Source organism: Aethalodelphis obliquidens, unplaced genomic scaffold (genome assembly GCF_003676395.1).
Source record: "Aethalodelphis obliquidens isolate GAN/ISIS:26980383/991018 unplaced genomic scaffold, ASM367639v1 scaffold82, whole genome shotgun sequence".
NCBI classification, from domain to species: Eukaryota; Metazoa; Chordata; class Mammalia; order Artiodactyla; family Delphinidae; genus Aethalodelphis; species Aethalodelphis obliquidens.
In genome coordinates this window covers 5221298-5246638 of record NW_020838026.1, presented here as the reverse complement: position 1 = coordinate 5246638, position 25341 = coordinate 5221298, and the positions used below count along the sequence as shown (strand labels likewise).

Here is a 25341-nt window from a genome sequence, read left to right as displayed (position 1 = left end):
ATGAGGCTTTTAAGGAGGTAATTGAGGTTAAATGAGGTCTAAGTGTGGGGCCCTAGTCCAATATGACTGGTGTCCTCATAAGAAGAGAGGGAGGGATGGTCATGCACACAGGAAAGGCCATGTGAGGACACAGAAAGAAGACCACCTACTGCAAGCCAAAGAGCAAGGCCTCCGAAGAAACCATCCCCGTCACCACCTTAATCCTGCAGTCCCAGCCTGCAGAACTATGAAACTGAATTTCTGATGTTTAAGCCACGCAGTCTGTGGTACTTTGTTTAGGCCACCCTAGCAGACTATGACACAAATAGAAAGATACAGAATGGAGGGTCTTCCATGGTGGTCCAGTGGTTAAGACCCTGTGCTTCCATTGCAGGGGGCACGGGTTTGATCCCTGGTCGGGGAACTAAGATCCCACATGCCTCATGGTGTGGCAAAAGAAAAAAAAAAAAGAAAGAAAGATACAGAAAGGAATACAGATACGTGTGTTTACTTAGGTTAGTGTACACACATATATTTCCTTACTCTGTCTGCTGAGAGGGCCTAGAAGCAATAGCACCTAATAGCAAGGAGCACAACCAATTACCAGATCTTGGTTTCCAAATACCGTTCTGCTCTACAAGGAACTGGGGATCCTTGGAGGAGCAGTTGATTCCAGGGCTGGGCAGGGAAAATGCAAGATAATCCTGGTGCCAGAGAGTAAGAAGATGCTAAAGGAAAAAAATCAGCAAGGATGGGACATGTCAAAAGGATGCAGGGGTCAATCTGAAAAAGTTCCCAATGGCCCAAATGGAACAATTTGAGACAAAAAAAAAAGTAAATGGTAGTAATGAATTACAATCCAAAGGAGAAAATAAATACCCAAGAGTCCACACTGCAGAAAGGAAGGAGGGAGGGAGGGAGGGAGAGAAGGAGGGGAGGGAGGAAGAAATAGAGGAAGAGAGAGAAAGCAAGAAAGGGAGATAGGGGCAGGGAAGGAGGAGAAGGGACAACTCTTTCTTACAAAAATTTCCAATTAATAACTGTAGATGAAGTGAGAGCATTCACCATTAGAGCACCACAGTAATTATTGCTCAAGGTGAAATCCAACTACAAATGCTAAAATTCTTGAGCAAAAGAGTAAGGTCTCAAGGTCTCAAGGTATTTTCCTCCCCAAATACTTGTTAATTGCAAAGTGTCTTTCCCACCCCCCTCCCAGATTCTTATTAATTGCAAAGGGAAAAAATAGTGACTATACAGGGAAGTGTCCTGGTCAATAGCACCTTGACCAAGGGCTCAAGGTCAACATCACCAGTAATAAGAAAGGTCAGTGTCATGGATCCTCCAGAACGAGGAGTTGCAGGAGGCACTTCACCTCTGTGTGTTCTTCCCCCCAATACAAAACCTCAATCTAATCATGAAAAACTTCAGAAAAACCCACAGTGGGACATCCTACATAAAACCTCACCAATGCTCTTCCAAATGTCAAGATCATGGAACATAAGGAAGGACTGAGTTACTATAACAGAGGAGGTGGTTAAGGAGACCTGACAGTTCCGTGCAACGTGGCTCCTGGACTGGACCCTGGAACAAGGCAAGGACACTGAAGGACAATCAATGAAATTGGAATAGTTTGTGGTTTGTGAATGGTATTGTACTGACGCTAAGTTTTTATAATCATGCCATGGCTATGTAATATGGGAACGTCAGGGGAAGGGTATGCAAACTATCTCTCCTATCTTTGTGACTCTTTCTCTGGGGGTGAAGGGAAAAGAAGTGGAAGGCAACATTGGATGCTTTAAACATGGAAAGAGAGAAGGGAGTGATAAAGTCAGTAAACTGGCATTCTTAGTGAAAAACCAACCCCACCGCCACCTAAAGGAGATGGAAAGCACTCTTATTTCATGGACAAATGGATAGAAACTCAGCAAGGGAATATGAGATTAGAGGTTAAAAGGCCTGGGGTCTAGCCAGGCCCTGCGGCTCGCCAGGCAAAGTGTGACAAATTGTTTATGTAATTACTTAGATAATGTCTAAAACACATTACTTAGATAATGTATAAAAGATGATTCTAAGAGACTCGGGTTTCTCATTTATGATTCAGTTTTCACCAAGTAAGAGGTGGTGATAATAGGAATCGTGTCACTTACTGAAATAGCATGTTTAAATATTGCCGTGAGAAAAAGCAATTTCTGTTTCAGATTCTGTTTTTCCATCTGGAAATTGAGTAGGAATTTCTCTAGGGTCCTTTCCAATCACACATGACTCTAAGGGCTACATAAAACATATCATGGAAATGTTATAATAGTAGAACAAGATCAAGTTTTCTATGTACGCGCATGTCATTCTTTGACAGAAGTAACATGTGAAATCTTTATTACCACAAATGACCTTTTCAATAGCACATGTATTATGACTGGAATAAAAATTACCCTAAAGATAAATGTGGGAGGTGAGGAGAGGCAATTCTCTTTACAGAAGCAAAATTTGTTTACAAAATTTGAAAAACGTTAAGCCATGAAATTTATATAGCTGTTTCCCCAGTGCATTAAAATGTGACCTAATTTTAACATCACCAATGTAATGGTCCAGAGTTTATCCGAGAATGTCAGCTGAGTATTCACGCAGCACATATATGTGGGTGAGCTTGTGTGTGTGTGTGTGTGCGCGTTCAAACACGTAACTATGGATTCTTTTTTCTTATTCCAAGTGTAAGAAAGCTGTATGAAAAGTGTGTCTGGAAAATAACCACCTCTGTAGCTTAAACGCACACCACTGTTGATCTCGGTGGGTGCCCACTTTCCCTGCCTCAGCAGTTGAAAGTCAGCTAGTACGTGGCCTGAGCATCAGCCATGTGTACCCTCCATCCCTGTCCCCGGTGGGGCAGGCAGGAAATGCCAGCCTCCTCACAGGAAAGCCTGTTGCGGTGAGATTTCCCGATTTACTTTATGAAAGCAAGAAGGCCAGATACAGGGGCAGATAAGCCCTCAAGATTGCAAGTCCTTATCGTCTCTGGGTCCTGGGCCCTACAGCTATGACCAGCTTCTCTGCTCGACATGCAGGCCAAAATTCAGTTTGGTTCCAAATCGAAAGGACTACCCAACTGAAAAACTGTGATCGTCACCCACCCTTGTCAGCCTTTGCAAGGACACGAGGCGAACGACTTGCTGAATTTTCACCATGGGTGGTATTCTGGCCGGGAGAATTCCTAAGGAAACGAAGAGACTGGCTCTCCACGTGGCTGCACGTGGCAATCACCTGGGGGCGCTGCAAAAATATTGGGGTATCTGATCCCCGAGCTAGTAGCTAAAGCCGTGGTGCCTACCTGACTCCCGTCCAGCTGACTTGCGAAATGTTCGGTGGGCACACTGCTGCCTGGCTCGGATTTTTCCCTGTTGGTGTTGCTCATATAAAAAGGTTCATGGAATGAAAAGGGAAGGGACCTCAAAAGGGCAAGCCAGCCAGCAGAGGTGGCCAGTTGAGTTAACAAAGGACGTGCAGGACTCACTCAATTAAAATCAAACAAGTTCCGGTCAGCACCGCCCAGGCCAAATCACTCTCTGGTCAGAACTTGGGGAGGGGAGAGATAGGGGCATGAGGGGAATATTACCCAATGGAAGGGGAGCCCTATTTCTTCGAGGTCCACTCTATGTCCTCTGTTCTAGTCAATTTTTGTAAAATTGAACCAAAGTCATCACCAAAAGTAGCGGCACACAGGCTGCATAGAGAGTGACATATAATTTCCTACCCTTTCCATAGCCAACTTAGCAATCCCTTCGAAGCAACAAGAATTCCAGAGTTCAAATACTCAGTTCTTCGTGCCACTCACAAGTCTGATCTTTTACAAAGAGAAAATAGGATTTGGAATAAATCTATGTCCCTCTTGCCCTCAGACAAAGATCTAGGAGACATCTTATTTCACAAAGTCTGATTTAAAAACACACACTAAGAAAATGAAAACATGTCCTCCACTTTTGATCTCTTATCTAGGAAAGCCAGGTTCCCTCGGAGGAACTCACAAGGCAGGCGGTGGGTCCCCAGTGTTTATTGTGTTAAGTGGGGTACATTGTTTTGCGTTCAGCTGTGAAGTGCACTGAAGTGATACTGAGTGGCCATGCTCTCTCCGGGACCCCACTGTCCCCTGTCTGTCAAAGCTGAAGGTCACCAAAATAATAATAATGACACATCAGACCAGTATTTGATCAGGCAAGTATTTACATAACATCTTTTTCCTCTAGAAGTTGGAAGCGCTCGGCCAAAAGGCTCTCGGTTCTCAAAAGACTCTCCTCAGGCCTGAGTGTGAGGAGTATTGTTTACACCTCTCCTCCATCAACCATTTCCTATACCTCACCCCACTCCTACCACCTTCATTAAAAAAGACGTCAAAGACCTTCACGTCAAATAGAATCAGCATTGGCCCAGCTTGACTTTTGTCTCGGTTTTTTCCTTTTTTTTTTTTTAAATTGGGGGTCATTAAGGAAGGAAGGGGGCAGACTGTCATCCAGAGCGAAGTCAGAAAGAGAAAAACAAATAGCGTATAATATCGCTTACATGTGGAATCTAGAAAAATGATACCAATGAACTTATTTGCAAAGCAGAAATACAGACGCAGACGTAGAGAACAGACGTACGGATACCAAGCGGGGTGGGGCGGGGGGAGTGGGATGAATTGGGAGATTGGGATTGACACATACACACTACTATGTATAAAATAGATAACTAATGAGAACCTACTGTATAGCACAGGGAACTCTCCTCAGTGCTCTGTGGTGACCTAAATGGGAAGGAAATCCAAAAAAGAGGGGATATATGTATACGTATAGCTGATTCACTCTGCTGTACAGCAGAAACTAACACAACATTGTAAAGCAACTATACTCCAATAACAATTAATTTAAAAAAAGGAAGGAAGGGAGCAAATGCTATGGCATCTATCGCCCTCTCCAATCCTCAGCAGCTAGAGTAAACCCACTTTTATTTCTGTGGCATTTTTCTCAGCGGTGTCTCAAAGGGTTGTTTTTTTTTTTCAACTAATACAATTACCTTCTACCTCAAAGTTGCAATGGATGGACCAGCTGTCTCACTCTGTAATTATGTTTTCAATCCTTTAGTTACCGATTCATTCCCTCTCAAACTATGACGGCCACTTTTTCCACAAGAGGTCCTGAACCCGGTGCTCTCTTTTAATTCTATTCTCCTTCTTTTTTAGGGTTGAGTAAGACCAGACTGATAGAGCAAAGATAACATGGTCTTTGCAAACTTTTGCCTTCTCAGAGATAGCAAAATAATACCACTCAGGTCCTTTATATGACCCATCCTCCCACCCCTGGCAAACGAATGAATAAATGAATGGATGAATAAATAAATTTCATTCAGTCAGAAGAAACATCACCCTATCTGGAATCACACTGGAATTATTACAAAGGAAACGTTCCACAATTTTTCAACAGGAACAGGGACGGAGTCCATCTCCCAAAAGCCTGGAAAAATATAACCATAGATGAGATTAGTAATATGCTCCTTAGAATTACGAAAATTTATAAGCTTATTTATAAAATAAGCTAGAACAGGCCTCGGGATTATCTAATAAAATAAAATTAGCTAACTGGTACCCATGAGAAGATAACTTAAGGGGGAGAAAAACTTGCTTAGGGAGTTAGAAAAATGAATCTAAAGTATATAAAAATCTTTGGTCTTCAGAGCACTTCTTTGCCTTAATGCATGGTCCCATTCATTCTCCAGTAACCTCACCTCTTCATCCCCAATCCTGGGAAATTTTACGTATTTTAGGTTTATAGATGGGGCCGAGGGGGTGAATCTGTCAGCTGGGGGGGACCGTTTCTCTTGTACCTGTTGGGATTGCTGATCCCATGCTACTCATCCTAAGATAGATCCTCTTTTACACGGAGGATGTGTATGAATGTGCCAATGTGTGTGTGTGTGTGTGTGTGCATGCGCGTGTGTTGGTATGTGATGGGAATCAAAGGACTGATTAGGTCACACACATCTTGGAATCTAAACAGCCCCCGTCTGACCGCTCTTCTCATGGGTTCTGTTCTACTCACTGCCTCTATTTCCTGGACTTATCTCCCTGGGCAAATTTCCCACCCCTTCCCTCTCCTTGTAATTTCCAGGAGCCCAATCTAGGTTTACAGTCTGTCCAGGGCCACAAGAGGACACAGACAGTGAGAGATAAGGAGTGTGACACCTTGCTGACTACACTTTAAAATCTGAAGTTGCTCCTTGGAAGAGCAATTTCCTTCCTTCCTTCCTCCCCCATCATTATGAGCAAAAGCAAATAGAGGACACTGAAACTCAGTGTGGTTTTGGACTTTATCTGGGGTGGAAAGAACCCCAAAGACAGAAACACTGCTTTACACACAAGGCCACACATGACCCAAAACAGTGTGGATATAGACATTGATCATAGATAGACATTGATAGACATTGACATTGATCATCATAGCAAGTTCTAGAAATATTGAGTCAACATAGTCAATTCCTTTTGCCTGCTTGGAGAAACCAGATCATGGCAAAATACTATTCCTCAGTTGTACTAGTCTGCGAGGGCTGCCATATTAAAATGCCAAAGTCTTAGTGGCTTAAATCATCTATTTTCTCACAGTTCTGGACACTAGCTGTCCCAGATCCAAGTGTTGGCAAGTTTGTTTTCTCCTAGGCCTCTCTCCTCGGCCTGCAGTTGGTCACCTTCTCGCTGTGTCCTCACATGGTGGTCTTCCTTCTGTGCTCTCACATCTCTGTGTCCTATCTCCTCTACTATAAGGACACCAGCCCTTTTGGATTAGGGCCCATTATTCACCTCTTTTTTTTTTTTTTTTTTGTGGTACGCAGGCCTCTCACTGTTGTGGCCTCTCCCGTTGCGGAGCACAGGCTCCAGACGCGCAGGCCCAGCGGCCATGGCTCACGGGCCCAGCCGCTCCGCGGCATGTGGGATCTTCCCAGACCGGCGCACGAACACGTGTCCCCTGCATCGGCACTGCACCATCAGGGAAGCCCCCTTATTCACCTCTTTAAAGGCCTTATCTCCAAACATAGTCACACTCTGAAGCATGATCAGGGCTTTAGCGTATGAATTTTAGGGGGACACGATTCAGCCCCTAACACCAGCCATGAGGAGCAAAACCAAGACTGGAACCCAGAGTTTCTAACCCGAGAATGTGAATTTGCCTTTGATTCACATCCTTTCCCAGGTTAAATAATCTCACAGAATTACAGCACGCTCCGACTGGAAGGCATCTCGTGATGATCTCATCATAGCTCTCTCATTTGCTAACTAAAGAAGCCGATCCTACTTGTGTTGTTAGAATCCTAGAGCACATGGATGGCCCAGCTTGGTGCCACCCAGATATTCCCCCACTGGGGACCTTTCTTGGATTCCAGTCTCCTGATCTCTAAACGCTACACCAGGGTCACCTGCCACCCAGGCCCTGGACTGCAAATCTACAGCCCAAGGAAGCAGCTTGGTACAGGCTGGTACCTGGAGCAAGAAAGCCCCCACCCCTTCTCCTTTGGAAACAGTTGGAGGGATAAACTGGCTTTCATGAGTCTTCCTACCCCTTCCCCCCCCCCACCCTCCGTCCTCCTCTCCTTTGTGCCTTCTTATGGCAGCTGTTACCAATTTCAGCATCTTCTTCTGGCAAATTGAAGGTTCCAGGTGACTAAGGGAGTTGGTCATATCCTTCTGGAGGATAGACAGCCTGGGTCTACTCCCACCCACCCCTGCTCCCAGACTGCGTGGTCAAGGCCAAAGACATCCCTAACACTCCCCTGCCTCATACGTGCACAAACAAGGCAGGCTTCCAGGTCTATGTCCAGTTCTGAAAAGAACTCCAGATTATTCCTCACTTCATTCTCAACTCATCTGTTTTCCCAGGACCAACAAGATTTTGGTCCAAGCACCAACCTGTGCTCCGCAACAGGAGAGGCCCGCGTACCGCAAAAAATAAATAAATAAATAAAATAAAATAAAATAAAATTACCGGAAGAGTAGGAAATAGGACATGTGCTCAAGCACACCTCACCCATCAACACACACAGAACCCTGAAGAGTTTGGTACAGAACCTGGAGACGGGACACCTCCATCAGCTGACCACGAAGTGTGCTTGGGAAGAGGGATGATCACACGCTCCCTGGTTGAACCATTTTCGTAAAAATGAAGCCAGCACATAAACAATGATTTCACATAACCCTGCAAAGCAGAAAATGAATCAGGATCACTCACTCAGGTGTAGTTTCCCCATCAGTTTCTCCTTAGTAACAATGCCACGGTGCCATGTGCTTGTTCCTATTTCCTTCTTTAGTTTTTGGCCAGAAAGGAGGGATGTAGGTAAATAATCGTTCTGTTTCCCTGCCTGTCAGTTTCCGTGTGGACAGAAAGTATCCAGACAAACTCTGCTCCTGCCCTCAGGGAGCTTACAGTCTAATGAAGGGAACAAACCTTAGACAGAGGTGTCTACAAATAAGGATGTAATACCAATTGTGAAAACATAAAGAAAAGGGTTAAAAATCTAGGGGCAGGTACTCAAGGGATCTCTTAGAAATCACCTTCAAGAGAAGGAAGGAAGAAGGAGGGAGTGGGAGGGAGGGAAAAAGAAAATACAGGGAGGACAAAGGGAGGAAAAACCTAATCTGGGTGGTAAGGTATTAATTAGACAATGTGCTTCATTTTCATCTCCTCTAAGATAGCTGAAGGCTTCATTTTCAAACCTCTAACTTTCCTAAAAAGAGCTTACCTTTGAAATTCATGACATTAGTCTAGTATTATTATCTGCTTGGAAGAGCACCTTCTGTTTTATTCGTGGTTGTGCAGAATAGTGTTTGTTCCCTTTAGGAGGGAAGACAAGCTCTCCAAGAATCCTAGGAACAAAAATACGGGGCCCTGGCTCTGGTACTTCAGTCCCTACCCCTCCCCAGCCCTGTCTTGTTTTCCTAAGCCGTGGCCAGGAATGTGCTGGGCGGGGGCAGCCCGGCTGTCAGCGCTGAGCCCGGGCAGCCCCAGTCACGGTCCCAGGCTGGCCTTTCACCTCCCAGCTCTCCGGGCCGCTCTTATTAAGCAGCAAAATGTTTCAATATGTTGAGCTTTGGGGGGAGGGACGGAGAGAAAAATCGGGATATTGTTGAGAAGGAAATAATGAATAACCCTGACGCCCATACCCCCCACGTGGGGAGATCTGGGTGATAAGTGTGCTTTCTCCAGAAATGGAATCCAAGCAATTGCCTTTTGGTCAGAAATTTCCAGAGCCAGTTGGAGGGGGAGGAGAGGAGGAGGGGGGAGGGGGAAAGGAGGAAGCAGGTACTAAACAAATTTTCCCAGTGTCCAGTACCAAAGTAGCCAGAGATCTGGGTACCCCAGGAAGGAAGAGGAGGGGAAACCTTGAGAAACTGAGATTAATTCTCAGAGGTGTACAGAACTGTCGGTTTTGTTCTTACAAACTGACACACTCTCTACTCTTACCTGTCACCTCTGCTTTCTTCTCGCCGCCATCCCCCACCTCACAAAGTTCTGGTCTGGGGGCCTGGTAAGCAGTTCCCTTTTACAGGAGACTCTGGAGAGGGGGACCCAGTGTGTGAAAACGGCCCAGGGTCTGTGGAGAATGAATGGCCCTGGGAGGGGGCACCTGAAAGGCAGTGCGAGCATGACCCACAGATCGGAGCCCCGTTCAAGGCCAGGTCTCCAAGTGACCTGCAAGCCAAGAAATGAGCAACTTTCCAAATTTCAAGAAAACACAAATCTGAGAACCCAGAAAAAATCCCTTAGTAAGAGTATTCTTTTTTAATTAAAGTATAGTTGATTTACAATGTTGTGTTACAGCAAGTGTTTTGAAATGTATGTGTATTTTTTAATCAAAACCCCATAATAGTGTTGGTTCCCTGACACTTGCAATCTACTTGCTCTTATAGATGCTGCCTAGAAAATGTGAGTCAGGAGGTATATGCCTGGAGAGGACCAAATAAGAGAAAGGAGTAACTTTTGAGGAAGAAAAACTTAAGGGCTTGAAAAATGAAAGTAGACATCATTCATATCATTTAAATTTGAAGAATAATTCTTTGTGCTGCAATCGTTTGAAACTAAATAATCAGCTTAAAGAAGGCCCTGGTTTCTACGTCTCCTCCTGGCTTGACTCGGTTGTGTGTCTACATTTATGATACGTGGTGGTTTCTGGTGATCCTTGACATTTCCTAGTAACGCAGAGAGGTTTCTGGAAAAGCAGCTGGGGGCAGATGGGTGGCTGTCTATTAGAACAATTCATCAGACAGCAGTTGAAATATTGATAAGAAAGCGGAAATCAAATTAAAAGACGGAAAAGAGAGAGGAAGAGGGAGTGGGACGGAGAAAACTGGAGAGAGCCGGCGGAGGCGGAGAAGAAAGCTGCAGGACGCAGACTTGAGTGGTTCCTGCAGCCCCCGAAGATGTGCGGGAGCTGAGGCTGCCTGTCTGGATACGCTGGAAAGAAAGGCAAGCATTGACTCTGGGCAGCCAGCAGGTTTAATTCCATTCTGCCAAGGATCAGGGGTCTGGGGGCAGAGGATTCACACCAAGAGCTTGAACGCCCTGGAGCTGTCGGAGTCCAGCCCCTGCTGGCGGAGCAGGAAGGGGTGTCTAAGGTGGGTGTTCGTTTGCGAGGGATCTCTGGGGGTGATGCAGGGTCACGGCTGCCTGCTTGAGGTGCAGCCTGGAGGCTTTCTGGGGCTCCTTCTCTCACTCTTTCCCAGGCTTTCTTTTCTGTCCTTTTTTCCCCCCTGCTCACTCTTCTTGCAAATTTCACTCCAACTTTCAAAGAAAATGGGGAGACTCTAGAGCAAGGGCACCAGGGGAGAACAGTGAATGGGAATCTAGGAGCCTGGAGAAACGTACCTGGTCCCTGAACTTGTGTGTCTGTTGTGGCTTCGGGAGCCAAAAAGCTGGAATTCGTTAGTGGGGAGAAAAGCGTTTTATCAGAAACACATTGGCTGCTGTGGAAGCTGCGCCCTGCCACGTTAGAGATGGCTTAAGAGAAGGAAGGGAAGGAAGAGGAGAGAGACAGCCGCCAGACTTGGCCAGGCGGGGAGAGACTCACGCAGAGGCACCTGGCCTCCTAGGGTAGCTTTTGCGCCCTCCAGTCCAAATATTCAAACTTCAGGCCCCACCTCCCCTGCCACTAGAAATGAGGCCTGCTCATTCATTGTCTTTGTCTCTGCTGGGAAAACTCGATTTCTTCCAGAAGCGGTGGCGGTGAGGGGTGCGCTCTGGGAAAGGGGCCTCCATAGACCTCCAGAACCTTGAGCCAGGGGCCCTTCTAAGCGGTCCCCCAGCAGGGAAGAGGGAGCCAGCTGGACGCTAGTGGAGCCCTGGCAGGTGGGGGTGGGTAGGGGAGTCAGGCAGAAGGTCTGTGCCCCGAGGGCCGCAGCGTGGGCAACTCTGTAAATATCTGTTTCCTGGAGCCTCGGGCTGCAAAGCTAAGGAGACCTACCTCTATCCTGGCCACCTTCTCTCCTCTGGCAAGGGCACACCCCTATCCCCACCCCTGCATCCCCAGGTATGAAACTACGCAGGCCCTGGGGGAGACGGGCATCTCCGGTTGCCGATCCGAGGGTTACAGGACTGTAGGCAAGAGGCCCAACGATGTGAGCTGGCTCTCACCACCACCCCTTAGCCTGGAGCCTGGGGGACAGAGGCGCAGGGAGGGTGACGGTGCCTGCACCCCACCCTCCCTCACTGGTCCAGGTGGATGGGAGCCTCCCAGCCCTCCTGTCGTCTCTCTTTTGCTCTCCCACTTCACCCTGCCCCCCACCGTCTCACCCTTGCTCCGCTCGCGGGTGACTGAGGTTTCTCCCACCCAGGTTGGTTCTTGGGCCTTCCCGACCCTTCCTCACCCACCCAGGATGTTTCAGACAGTCCCCGACACATCGTCTTACGTCAAGGTAAGACATGACAGCGTCTTTAAACAGGTAATGACCCCCCCAGCATCCCCCGACCCTCTCCCCGGACCTAGGGTTCCTTCCCCCTTTCCTCGGGAAAAGAGGCGGGTGGAGCGGACCACGCTCTTACCAGATGGGTGTGGAGCTGGGGCCACTAGCTAGACTGGATGAGGATGGCGCAGACCCTCGGGAATCCCTGGTTGAGGACCAAGCCTCTTGGCCGCTTCTCTTTGGGAGAATGGAGGTGGGCGAGCCTGGTGAGGGCCGTGCAGGAAAGCCCAGACGCCGGCACCAGGACCCGCGGGCCAGCGTCCGGTCCCGATGGGTCGTGCGCCCACGCCGCGCCGTGCACAGCAGGTTCCCCGAGTCAGGGGTCTGTGTGGACAAGAGTGTGAGGGTGTGAGCGCGTGCGTGTGGGTGCGGGCAAGTGATCGCGACGCGCTTCTCTTACGGGTTCGACACCCCCGGTCCTCAAGCCCACCTTCCTCGGCTCCAACGGCCCCTCAAAAGCGCAGATTCCTGTATTTGAAGGTATATCGAAGGGGGTTGGTTTTTTTTTTTTTTTTTTTCCTTTTCCACAGCAGTTCCCAAGAATGTAAACAAACCGAGGCCAGGACATCTGGGTTACACGTTTAATGAAAATCCGCCAGCGGGGCGGGCCGAAGGTGCGGAGCTGCCCGGGGTGGGGACCGCGGCGAGGTCCTCTCGCATCCCAAGCGCGACCTCCCGCCTTCCGGGTAGCAGCCCAGATCCTTCCCCAGCTCCGAAAAGGAAGGACCGCTGCGGCTTGGCAAACTAACTCCCACCTCCTTAGGTCTCGGCTCCGCCCCCTCCTTCCCGAAACCCCGCCCCGAGAGGCCCCCGCCCCTCCCTCCTGGCCCCTCCGCTGCGTCCAGCATCCGCGAAAGCCGGGCGGAGTGACCGTCTGCGGGCACCGGGCACCTCGACGGCGTGGGGACTCTCGGGTCTTATCTGGGCGCGTCAATTTTGCGTCCAGCCCTCCTCCTGTTTCTCTCAAGGGAAATCTGTGGACACCAAGTAGCATCTTCCCCGCCTGTGGTCTGAAGGAGTCCACATAGTCACTTTGGGGAAGCCAGGTTTTGGAGGCTTGGCCGGGAAGGGCTGTTTAATCTATCAGTGATGAATGAATGAAAAACGAGTCAATCAATGGACGGGTAATCAGTAAACGGATGGGTGGATGGATGCCTCCCAGGAGGTGGCAGAGCAGACACAGACTACAGCGAGCTCGGTTCGCGGCGTCCAGGTTTCCTGGGGGGTTATGGGCGCGGTAACCCCTCCCACCCCACCGCTCCCGGGACGCGGGGCGCAGCTGACCCGGCTCTCACTCCGGGCTCTGCCCTGAGGGCCGCGAAGGGCCCAGGGGCGGGGCGCTGCAGTCTCTCTCCCATCCACTGGGACCCCCGAGCCTGCACACACCCGGGGACCCAAAACCTTAAGGGTGACCCAGAGGGGCAAGCGGGAGCCCGGGAGCCTGACCCAGGCCAAGAGTCAGAGAGAAAGCAAACGGGCCCCGGCGAGTGGAGGGAGCCGCTGGGGGAGGGGGAGAGGGGCGGCAGTCTATGAGCTCCGGCCGCCAGGGGAGCCGCTCGCCGCAGGAGCTCCTTTCAAGGGGAAAAAATGGATTTTTCGGCAGCCACAAAGTTTGTATTGTTGCACAAAGAGGTGCATTGATGAGGTCGGGAGGTCCGCATGGCGGTGACAATCTTGGGTCTGTTCCGCAGACTCCCTACGCCTACCATTTGCCAGAGGGGCACAAACAGTCTCCGGCCGCCAAGCCCCGGCCATCCCGCCTCAGCACTCGGCTCCGATACTATTGGCAAACACGGCAGGTCCAGGCGCCCGGGGCCCCAGGAGCCAGGAGACGAGCCGGGCCCTGGGGAACCAAGGGTGCCCACTCCACCCGGGCAGCGATCTGGGTTCCAAGTGCTCAAGGAGGACCGCGCAGGAGAGAGCGTAGGGCGGATTTGAGGCTGGAAAGAGCAAGAGAAAGGTGAAAAGGGGGAGAGCATTGTATTTGTACTAACTTATTTAATATTAATAACAACCCTAGGAGGTGGTCCATTTTGCAGATGAGAAACTGAGGCATTGAGAGGTTAATGTAATCTAGCTTGCAAGGGGCAGAGCCAAGATACAAACAATAAGGGCGAAGTTGTGCTGACCGCCAGGCGAGTTCTAGACACTCACTCCATCTTTACAACAGCCCTTTGAGGTAGATCCTATTATAAAGCCAACGTACAGATGCAACATTGAAGCACAGAGAGGTTAAGGAACTTGTCCAAGGCCACAGAGCTGGTAAATGCAGAGCTAGAATATAAACCCAAGGAGCCCGGTTTCCCAATGCGAATGTTCGACCAGGACGTTCCACTTGCAGGTATCGGGGAGAGGCAGGAGACCCAGTGGAGGAACCCTGACCATGTCCTTGCGAGGTGCCCGCACTGGGCAAAGCACTTGGCAATTCCAGCGCCAGGAGCACATCCCCGAAGACCTCTCGCCGCCCCACTAGAGACTGACAGGGTCCCCCACTTTCCCTCTTTACGAGTCTCCCAGACTTCTTGTTCTTGCTCCCCCTCCAACCAGCGTGCTGGTTCAGCCCACGCTGCATTCTGGGGGAGACTCCCCCCAACCAGAGGAAAAGAGGCTGGTAGCCCCAGAATGTTCGCAACGGCACGGCCCAGGGGCAGCATCTGGCCGGCAGGTCCTGAAACGGCGTTTCAAGGACACAGGTCTGTACTTTGCATGCTGTTTGGGGCGGCTGGGAGGCAGGGCGGCTGGAGATTTGGAAAGGCTGAATTCTCCCTTCCCCCAAAGCCCCCGTCTAGGCGCCGCCACCGGGTGAGGGTCCCGGCACCTGGCTGGTCTCCACCTCTTGTCAGCCTGCGCTCTCTGGTCAGTCTCGGACTCCCTTGGGATTTCCTCCTCGACGCCGCGTGGTCTGGGGACCCGGCCCCGGAGCGCCAGGGGCTCGGGGCGCAAAGACCCTCCCCCTCCCGGGCCCTCCCGCCGCCGCGGCCTCCCACGTAGCGTTTTGAACCCTCTTGGCGCTAAGGCAAGAACGAGCGTGGGGAGCGGGCCGGGCCAGCAGAGGCTCTAAATCTTCCTTCAATCTGTGAGTCGATGAAGTCTGAGAAACAAATTCAAAGCAGGCGCGCCTGCAGAGCCTTCCTGCAGAAATATTCCCCGGCATTCAAGCGCATCCAGGGGCGGCTCGAGCTGCCTTGTTTAGCTAAGGTCAGACGAGACTCGAGTTCTCCAATAAAAATAAATCTCAAATTAATTATGGCCTCGAGCGAGGGGCCAGACACTTGAAGCTGCAGTTGTGCAGTCTGGAGTTTTGGCGCTCGTTCGCCCGTCCCTCCCCCGCGCGCCCTCCCCCACCCCCCTTGCCAGCTCGAATACCCGCCGAGGACGCCGGACCGCAGGGGCCGGGAGGACGAAAGGGGAAGGACCCGCCCGAGACGCCCTGCCAAGCCTGGCATCTTTCGGGGTTTCAAGTGACCGGAGGTCCCGAGGTCTGGAGGCACCCCAGGGACCCGGCTCCGGTTGTCGCGTCCTCCCACCCCCAACCCGGGCTGGGACCGAAGAAGCCCGGGAAGCCGCGTCTGGAAAGTCTTGACCGGGTCAAAAGGGCTGACATTGAGCGAGCCAAGACACGTTTCACCCCGCCGCTCCCCTCCCGGGGGAAGCAGGACTTCCGCATCTTTGAAAATATTGTCAAGTGCGGATGGTGCGAGGCAAGTCGCCCCACCACAGTTGCAGTGAAAATGCTCCAGGTCCAAAGGTTCCCTGAGTGCTCGCCCCCGTGGGCATGCGTTCTGCAAGTGACCTTAGACTCAGAAACGTGTGATGGGCTCTTTTGTTGGTTCCCCCCCCCCCAACCCCGACCCCCGGTTGCTGGCTTTTGTTTTCAGTGCGGGTTCGGCTGTGAGCTTCCCCTGACTTGAAAGCCAGCCGGGGCTGGTGGAGTGGGCAGGACGGTATTGGGCATCAGCTCCTGGTCACCAGCCCTGCCCAGTCTGGGAAAGGGAGAGGCAGGACAGTCTCTGGTGAGCCAGGAAAGAGGGTGTGAGCAAATGCGTGGGCTGGGGTAACCAGCCCCTAGCTGGGCCAGGAGAAGGGAGAGGAGGGGGAGGGGAGAGGGCAGAAGAGGGGTGAGGAGAGAGAACGGGAGGGATTCCCCCTCCCCAGCTCCAAGACCGTTTTCATCTGTAGCTGCTTCACCACAGGCTCTCTATCAATTTGTCTCAATGCAAACATTCGAAATATTCTCTTTGGCTGCTCGTGAAAACAATGTGAGCTGCCAGGATCAAACCATCTTTCCAGATGTCTGGTGGTTACCACATTAAACAGGGCAGGCTTGTTTACTGTTGTGTTTGGTTAGGGCTTTTTTCCCCCTTAAGGATTTAAAAAAGCAGCAGCAGCAGTGGAGTGGGACATCAAACCCAGAGTTACATAAGTGGGCAGCCCTGCCCACTGCCATGCCAGTGCAGGTCACAGGGAGACTCAGATTCCCTCAGAGGGCTCTTCAGAGTTGGGGGGCTCTTCTTTCTGGGTGGAGGACCTTGTGAATAGACAGGAGCTTCTGACAGAGGGGCTGGTAAACACTAAAAGCCGCGGCCCCAGTGCCAGTCAGTGAGTCACTAAGGGGTGACAGTTGTACCAGTGCCAGCCTCTTCCCCTCCCCACCATCTTCAAAATTACGAAATTGCCAGAAGCTTTGGTTTTACAGGCAGAAACGGAAAGTGCTGTTGAGTTCCACAGCTCAAACAGGAGGGCAAGTCCTCATTTTAATCTAGTTCCACACTGAGTTCTCCCTAGGGGAGAGGCAGCTCCTGCTAAAAGGAGTTGGGGGTACTAGAGATGTTGGGGTGACTTACTGATCAGAGCAGTGAAGCCAATCTGTTATTTGCCAGGCTGGACAGGAGGTGGAAAGAGACACCTGGCCAATGTTTTGCCACAGAAGTGCCTTCTCACGTATTAGGAAGACCGGGTGTAGAAGGGGGAGACGCTGGCTGGCCTGCGATGGCCTTTAACGGCCTGAGTGTTTGCCCAGCACCAGGAAGGGGGCCTCCGGCGGTAGACTGGAGTTCTCTCTGCCTGAAAGAGGGGGAATGTGGCCGGGGGTGCCGGGTTTCTGGTCAGGTCCGTGTGGGAAGCGGTTTCCCCGCTCCCTTCTGAAAGCCTTGTTGTCGTTTGAAGGTCGGCAGAGTCTGGGCTGAAAAGGAAACAATTTGGGGTTTGAAAGGATGTAATTCATTCTTCCTTTCCCTTTAACCTCTTTCCTCTCTGGAAAGCATGTGGAAACGCTGAAGGGAAGAGAGAGAGGGCGGGCGTCGGGGCCGAGGGGAGGAAAGGGTTAAGCCTGATTTCTTTTAATTGAACTCCAGAACTGGTGGCCCCAGGCAAAGGGGGGGACTGACCCCGCTAGCGGTAACCAGATGTGGCGGTCCCAGGGGAGCCCCCGAGCAGACCCCTGGATTGAGAAGCAGACAGGAGGTGGGGGGGGCGGCCCGGCCCCCATCCCACCCCCACCCCATCCCCCCACCCCTCTCCCCCGTACGCACACCGAGTCACAATTGCTGGCAAGCTACACCCGCCACTCCAGGTCTGGTCACGTTCAGACCCGTGTCTGTATTCGAACCCAAAATTGGAGCTGAATTGATGAGACTAATTTCGAGAAGGGGGTGGGGGGAGGGAGGGAGGCCAGCGAGCTCTCGGGCTCAACTGCTCCTGAAGAAATAAAGAATTAATAAGTCACCTTTTTCGCCGCTGTGGACACCCTTTTGAAAATTTTTCTTTCCAATTGACTCGGATCTCCTCTGGATTTTTTTTTCCTCTTTCTCCGGGTGGACTCAAATAAAAGTGAGAAAGTCCAAAGCGTGGTCTGGAGAGCGTGGACAAGGTAACCTGTTTCGGAGGAGGTCGGGGAGAAGCGAGTCAGGCCGAGAGCGCCCGGGGGTCCCCTCGCTGCGCCAACTGGAGCGGGCGGCGGCACTGCGGAGGGACCCGGGAGGTCTCCGGGTGGTGGGGCCCGACAAGGCGGGCCGAGGGGAGGTTGGCCTCACGGCGGGGTGGGGATGATGGTCTTGAGCCCCGGCCCCGGGGGTCTCACCCGGGAGAAGTCTGGGTCGGTGTGGGGATGTTGCCTGCTGTGCTTTGGAGACCCGCCGGCCAGCCTGGAGGGATCGTCTCTCCGTAGTGTAGGTTTCTTGGGGCCCAAGGTGGCATTGCATAGGCGGCTTTGACCCGAGTGCCAGGGCTTGGGCCGTCGGGTTGGGGTATGTGCCAGGGAGTTGACCCTAGAAGGCGCGGAGCAGTGGTCTGGGGTGCCGCAGGTCCCGGCCCTCGGCGGGCGCCGGGACCTCCCCAGTAGCAGAGGGGCCGAGGCGCTCTTCCCCGCGTGCGTCCCTCCGCTCACAGCTCGCTGGGAGCCGAGTCCACGCCCCCGACTGCCGGGGTCCGTCCGAAACCGCCCCGAGTCCGCGTCGATGGGTGAGCCGCTCCGGGAGTCTGCGCGACTCCGCAGCCGAGGGCCCGAGTGGAAAAATTCCCATTGGATGCACTTTCTAATGGTTGGTCGGCTTCGGTCTGCGTCCGGATCTTCCCGGGCAGTAGGCTCCAGGTTATCCCCAGCCCGAGTAAACTCTCCCGCCCCCCGCCTCCCCCCCAACCCCAGAAAAAGTTTGACTCGGCTGGAAAAAACATTAATGAACGTATCTGTGGGAAGAAACGGAAAGTGAATGAGTCAGGAGGGCCACCTTCGGCCAACGGCCCCTGGAAAGGAAGGAGGCCAAAGGCGTTCGGTGTTGGACTTTGGGGGAAGGTGTGGGGGGAGGCATGCAGACTGCGGGAATCAGGGCGCGGGCGCTGGGCGTGGACCCCGGCATTGTTCCCAGCTCGCTCTTATCTCCCGGGAGCAAGTATCCTGTGGGCGCAGCGCATGAATGTATCTGGGCATCTCCGCGTGTATTTATATAGTGTGTGCGATGCGAAAAGCAGGACCCGCGGAGGGGAGGAAGAGGGGGTGTGAGGGGGGGAGAGGGAAGACGAGGGAGAGCAGAGGGGAGAGAAGGGAAGAGAGAGGAGAGCGAGAGACAGAGAGAGAGAGAGAGAGAGATAGGACTTCCTCCCCATTCGCAAAGTGAAGTCACTTCCCAAAATTAGCTGAAAAAAAGTTTCATCCGGTTAACTGTCTCTTTTTCGCTCCGCTACAACAACAAACGTGCACAGGGGAGCGAGGGCAGGGCGCTCGCGGGGGGCACGCAGGGAGGGCCCAGGGCGCCAGAGAGGCCGCGCCGGGCTAATCCGAAGGGGCTGCGAGGTCAGGCTGTAACCGGGTCAATGTGTGGAATATTGGGGGGCTCGGCTGCAGACTTGGCCAAATGGACGGGACTATTAAGGTAAGCGACCGGGCGGTGGGCGCGGAGCGCTGGGGTCTGCCGGGGCGGCGAGGCGGCGGGCAGGCTGGGCGCGGGGCGCCGGGGTCCCGGAAGACGTGGCCACTTTCCCTTCCTTCCGCGCCCCGGCTTCGCGCCGTCTCCTCCCGCGCTCGTGTGGCGAGTCTCGCAGGCGGGGGCGAGCCGCCGGGCTCCCCGCCGAGGGCGATCTCCCCCGCACCCCTTGCCCGGAGCGAAGCCCGGCCCCCTCCCATCGCGCTGCCGGCCGGGCTGCGGGCGGCGGCGGCGGAGGGTGAAACCCGGGGAGCCGGACGCCGATCGCAGCCGGGGGTCGGAGACCTCCGGGGCCACCACTCCCACCCGGCGAGCCGGGCACCCCGGCCCCGGCGCTGGGCACCCGCCCGGCGGCCGGCTTCCTCTCCCCCGAGGCCGAAGACGGCGGGGGCGGGCGGGCAGCCGCCAGCAGCCCGGGCCCCTGCCGGGAGGGCCCAGGGGCAGGCAAGTGGATTGCTTGCAGGCGGATCGGGGTGCGAGTGAGTGTGTCTGGGGCTCTGTGTGCGCGGGCTGCTCCAGATGGAAGCCCTGTTTACATGTCAGCGCGGGCCGGTTTCCCTTCCTCTTGGTACTTCTGTTGCCGGGCTTTCGGCGCTCGGGAGCTGCCGGCTCCTCGGGACTAACGGGCCGGCCTCGCCGCTCCTCCACCGGGGCATCTTTTTCCCGGCCGGTCCGCGCCGCTCCGCACGCCCGACTCCCGCGCTCCGCGCCCGGGCTCCCACCGGCCTCTCGAAGAGGGTCCCGCGCCTGCGGAGCCGCTCCTCCTAAAGTGAGCGGCCCTGTGCCGGCGGCCCGGACGACTGCCTACTACCCCCCAGCCCCTAGCCTCACCCCGCGCCTCGCGCCTGGGTCCACGTTACCAAGTGCAGCCCAGAGGGACGGGTGAGGGTCCGGGTTTCACCGCAGACTTCACGAGGGTTGACTGCGTGCTCCCTCTGGAAGGGGGAAGTGGAGCCAGAAGCAGAGAGGAGGGACAGCCCCTAATGAGACTGGCCTTAAGAGGCCCGAGAGGAATGAATGGGACCAGCAGTTGGCTGCGAGGCTGTCCCCCAACACCAAGCCCGAGTCGGTCTGGAAAAGCTATTAGGCTGGTGAGGTGGGGACTGGCAAAGCCCGCCATTCCCAGAACCCAGAGGAATCGAGTCTTTGCTCAGGGCTGAGGAAGAGGATGTTGGGCTTGGAGAATTCAGGAGATTTTTATCATTTGGGTGGGGTAGTGGTTTTTATTTTCTAAGTTTTTTTTTTCTCTCTCTCTCTGAAAGTTTGAAATATGCTGACTTAAGTAAAAGGCACCAACAGCAGGAACTTGAAAATGTGGAGATGAGATTACTGATTGTATTGGGTTGAAGGGAGCCTCTGTGAGCCTGGGTTCCTCCAGTTTAAAGTGCATGGGTGAGAGGGCATTCCTGTAGGGAGGTGGTCACCCACCGGTCATTTCATGCCAGTTTCTCTTCTCATTGGTGGGTGCGTGCAAGTGTCTCAGTGTCCCTGGTTTAATAATAAGGTGCTCCGCTCTAGAAAACTTCCCTCACTAGGATGCTTGCCACTTACCCAGAAGGCCTCCAGCTGACCCGGAAGGGTGGTAAGATGGCTCCGGGGTCTTGATGTGGACACCCTAAGGAGAAGTGCAGCAATATCTCCCCGATGCTCAGACCTCTCGGCACAGGCCCTGAGGGTAAGGAGGAAGCTGTGGTCTGTGAACCCAGGATGTGCTAACCCCTGTAGCTGCAAACACAGGGATTGGCATGGCAGTCAATGAGAACAAGCTTAGACCAGGACCCTGGCACGTCATGCCAGGGTGGGAGTGACAGCATTCCTTCTCACCTGGGTGATGGGAGCCTGTGAGTCCTGTCCAGACCCTCCCCCGGAGCACCCTTGTCTCTGATCCAGGTCGCCTGGCTGCTCTTCTGGTGGGCAGAGCAGTGACTTTTCAAGCAGGCTTCTTCACTGCCCAGCGTTCTGAAGGATTGAGTGTTTAGTGTATATTTTGGTATTGAGACTGTGTGAAAGCCACAGTTTCCTGTTCACGGGTGACCTTCGGATCTCGGGGTTCCCAGACCCCAATCCCACATTGGTTCAAACGCTGTGTTTGGAGAAGACAGTGGACAAGGAGAGGCCGGGGACTTCTGGTCTCTGTGCGAGGATGCACAGTCCATTCAGCCAGTATGAGCTTCAAACTCTTTGTAAAAGTGAAATAGTGGGACTAAATTACATCTACAGTAGTGCCTTTCCAATCCTTTCAGTTCCTAAAATATCATGCTCACATGCTCTTGCAAGAACATGTACCTACATGTCCACGAAATCCAGTTCTAGACTGAGAGAGGTCAGAAGACACCACATACCATGTCGTATTTGTAGACACAGATTCAGAATGTGTGTTCCCAGTTTGAATGGCCTTGACAAGTCATCTTTGACTAATTCTGGCATGTGATTTTTATGCACCTGCGTATTTCTTCCTTATACATGAAGCATACTTATATTTCAAAATACCTCTGGGTCTCATCACTGGGGAGCTGTTTGGTCCAGAATGCCAGGGAAGTCTGGATTCCTTTGTAGAAGCTCTTTACTTTGTGTATAATTTGCACAACTTCGTGTGATTACAAAATCTTAACTTCATCACCCTTGTTATAGTAAGTCCTTCTGTATTACACTCTCTTCTCCTCTCCAAGAATGTCTCCTGGGAAGGCTCCGAGCATCATGTTGGGAGCACCAAAGTTTGCAGGAGGCCTTCTACTGTTCTTCTGCCACAGATAAGTTAGCCTAAATATTAAACAACACCCTATACCACCCTGCTCCCCACGGTGATGGTATCAGTTGTTGAAAAGCACGTGATACTGGTTGCTGCCTTAAGAATGACCTGGTTTCCAAAACTGCACCTTAGTTCTAGGCAATCTTCAATTGAATCTACTTATTTCATCTAGGGAAGCTTGATTCAGTCAATGCACATTGTACCATTAAAGATGGGGAAACAGTCAGAGAAAATGCAGACCTGGTGAATGAAATAGGGAAATGAGCTGGGGACTCCGAGTCAGAAAACCTGGGTTCATTCTCAGTTCTGCTGCTCAGTTGCTGCGTGTCCTATAGCAAGGCACTAAGCTTCTGGAGGCTCAGTTTTCTCATCTATAAAATGGGGCCAAAGAACCTCTTACCATAGGTCACAGTAAGGATTCAATAAAGTCTGGTACCTTCGTTGACTGTACATTAGTTGAATTTCTCCTTGGGGACAGGGCTTGTGGGGATCGATTGGCCAGAAAATTAGATCATAGGTATGGATTTATTATAATAGGTATTTCATTAATGCTGTGAATCTTAATTAGGGGTCTCTTATGTTCCAAGGCTCTGGTTTATGTGTTGAGGATAAAACAGGGGTCAAAACCCTGCTGGAATTTACACTCTGGCGGAGGTGACAGACACATAAATAAATAATTCTATGTCCAGGGTGATACAACTTCTGAAGAACAGTAAAGCAGGTTAGGGAGTAGAAAGCGATGTGGTTGTATCAGCCAGAATGGTCAGAGAGGATGCTTGCGATGAAGTGGCAGTTGAGCAGAGATACTATCAGCTTTCACCCTTTACCTCAGCATCACACAACCAGTACATGTTGGGAGAGCAAAATGGGAAAGGAGGGTTGAGGTGACGGCTGGGCTTTGAAAACCAGCAGAGTCAATGAGCCAGACTGGCCCAGGCTGCAGGTTACCACTGACAGTGCATGTCCAGACGGGAAACTTCAGGATGGGGTCCCGGGAGAAAGCAGCAGAGAGATGGATACCCGGGAACAGAGACTTTACTTCTGTCATTAGAGGTGGATGCTGCCTTCACTCTGAGAGTGAACCGCTCACCCACCTGCATCTTTTTTTTTTTTTTTTTAACCTTCATAGCGCCTAGATTCACGAGAACTCCAGGCGAAACAGGCTGTGTCTTTTTCTCTGTCCCGTGACTACATAGAATTGCCTCCCTCGGGGAATTACCCGACAATGAATCCTATTTGTTTGTGAATAATTTCTACCACTTCAGCTGCTGTGCAACTTCAAGTTTTCAGGTTTGCAACTTTAGAGCTTTAGAGATTATTTAGCTGCATATCCTCCTTTTATGAGAAGGGAAACTGAGGCCCAGAGTTTACTGAATTATCCAAGATCACATGGTTGACTAGTGACAGAGTCAGGGTGAGAATGCAGGGCTCCTAACCCTCAGGCTAGTGTTCTTTCCACTATACCGTGAACATTTTATTTGCTTTCTTTACATTTTTATGAGTTATAGAACCCTGGAGGCAGTGTGTTTCTGTGTGTGTGCGTGTGTGTGTGCGAAAGAGAAACAGACAGACAGACAGAGGGACAGAAACAGAGACGCACAGAGAGGGACAGAGACAGAGAGATAAGGTTTTAAAAAATATCATGGAGAACCTGACTCTTTAGACTAAAGACACTTCTGTTATTTAATGAAAAATGTACTGCTACCATCTTGAATTATTTCCATAATTCATAAAAAAATCCCAAATTTCTGAATAGGATTTTTACATAATATATTTTTTTATTTTTCCAAAATAAACCCTTCTCTTTCTGTAGACAAACAAGGTCTCCATAATCAGGAGACAACAAAAAATAGAGTATTTTACTTAAATAGCCAATAGGCCGCTCTACAGACCAGGGACAGGTGGGCTGAATTCCTATTTCAATTCTTTTAATAATTGAATATTTGACTATTTAAATAAAATATATTCAGATGCATTAGAACATATCTTGTGGCCCAAGATATGTAGTCTGTGTATTAAGTAGGTCTTCAATAATAACCACATTATGTAAGATTTAAGATTTCGATATCTCTTTCTATTTGGGGTCAACCAGTTAATTTGGTATTGGTTTTGAAAGGTGGTTGATTTAAACCAAACCTCTTTTTTAGAAATGTAATATTAGACAAATGCTAGCACTGAGTTGCCCCAGCCAAAAAAAAAAAAAAAAGAGTTGGGAAAATTTGATGATGATGAACCACCAGGCAGGATTTCGAATGGTCTGAGGCCTTTATCCTCCCTCAAACGTCGGAAAATATCCCCAAATTGTAAGTCAACACTCAGGCCATCGGCAAGGTCCTCGTCTTCTGTGGGAAAAGTCTCATTCTACCTGAAGCTTGATAGAAAGATTTTCAGATTAGGGTCCAACTGTCTAGAGTTAGAATGAAAAAAAAAACCCCTACTATTTTCATTCATTTTAGACATGCAGTTGCATTATGTAGGTATAGAATATTTTTTTTGTTTTGTTTAGTTTTGAATAACAAGACTTTCCTTTTTGGCCTGTCTTTCTATCTTTTGTTTGTTGTTTTGTGACAAACTGAGAAGACTAAAGGCCATTGGCCACTATCTACACACACACACACACACACACACACACACACACAAGCTCACAAAATCTTCAGCCAGCCATAATAGCATTTTTGGAAATCTCAGAGCTGCGCAGGTGTCTTTCTCTCTGCAGAAGACTACACACTGTTTCATTTTCTGTTGCTTTAATGATGTTTATCTATAGTGTTCATCCCATTCATGTGCTAATTCGTCAGTGGGACAGTATTACTAAGTGATGTCACTCTAATTCTTCTACTGACCTGATAGACCCAACATCAGTAGCCCACGGACTTTGAGATGTTTCCCCGGAGGCAATGGATGGGGTGTGTCTATCCCCACATTATCACCCGTAGGACCAATATCTTGGACATTTGACAGAATTAGACAATCTATGGAATAACCCTTTTCCGTACAAAGCTAGCTGGCCTTATGGGAATTTGTCATCTTAACCCCATTGGCATCGTAAGCTGATGCCAGCTGTAGCAATGAAGGTCAGTAGGTCTGCTGCATGGCTGTTAGGCAGGAGCTGAACTAGGTATTAAATGCTATCAAGGGCTTCCCTGGTGGCGCAGTGGTTGAGAGTCCGCCTGCCGATGCAGGGGACGCAGGTTCGTGCCCTGGTCCGGGAAGATCCCACATGCCGC

The 25341-nt window shown here is 51.2% G+C and overlaps 1 protein-coding gene across 1 annotated transcript in view; it reads left to right on the top strand.

Annotated features, from left to right (window-relative positions):
* The first annotated feature begins 19009 nt into the window (after nucleotides 1-19009).
* The window catches only part of FLI1 (Fli-1 proto-oncogene, ETS transcription factor), a 113172-nt gene continuing 106840 nt past the window's right edge, over nucleotides 19010-25341 (top strand). Inside the window, exon 1 of the mRNA XM_027092874.1 lies at nucleotides 19010-19314. Within this exon, the coding sequence (XP_026948675.1) occupies nucleotides 19297-19314 (18 nt within the window). The 5' untranslated portion in view covers nucleotides 19010-19296. The remainder of the gene's footprint in view (nucleotides 19315-25341) is intronic.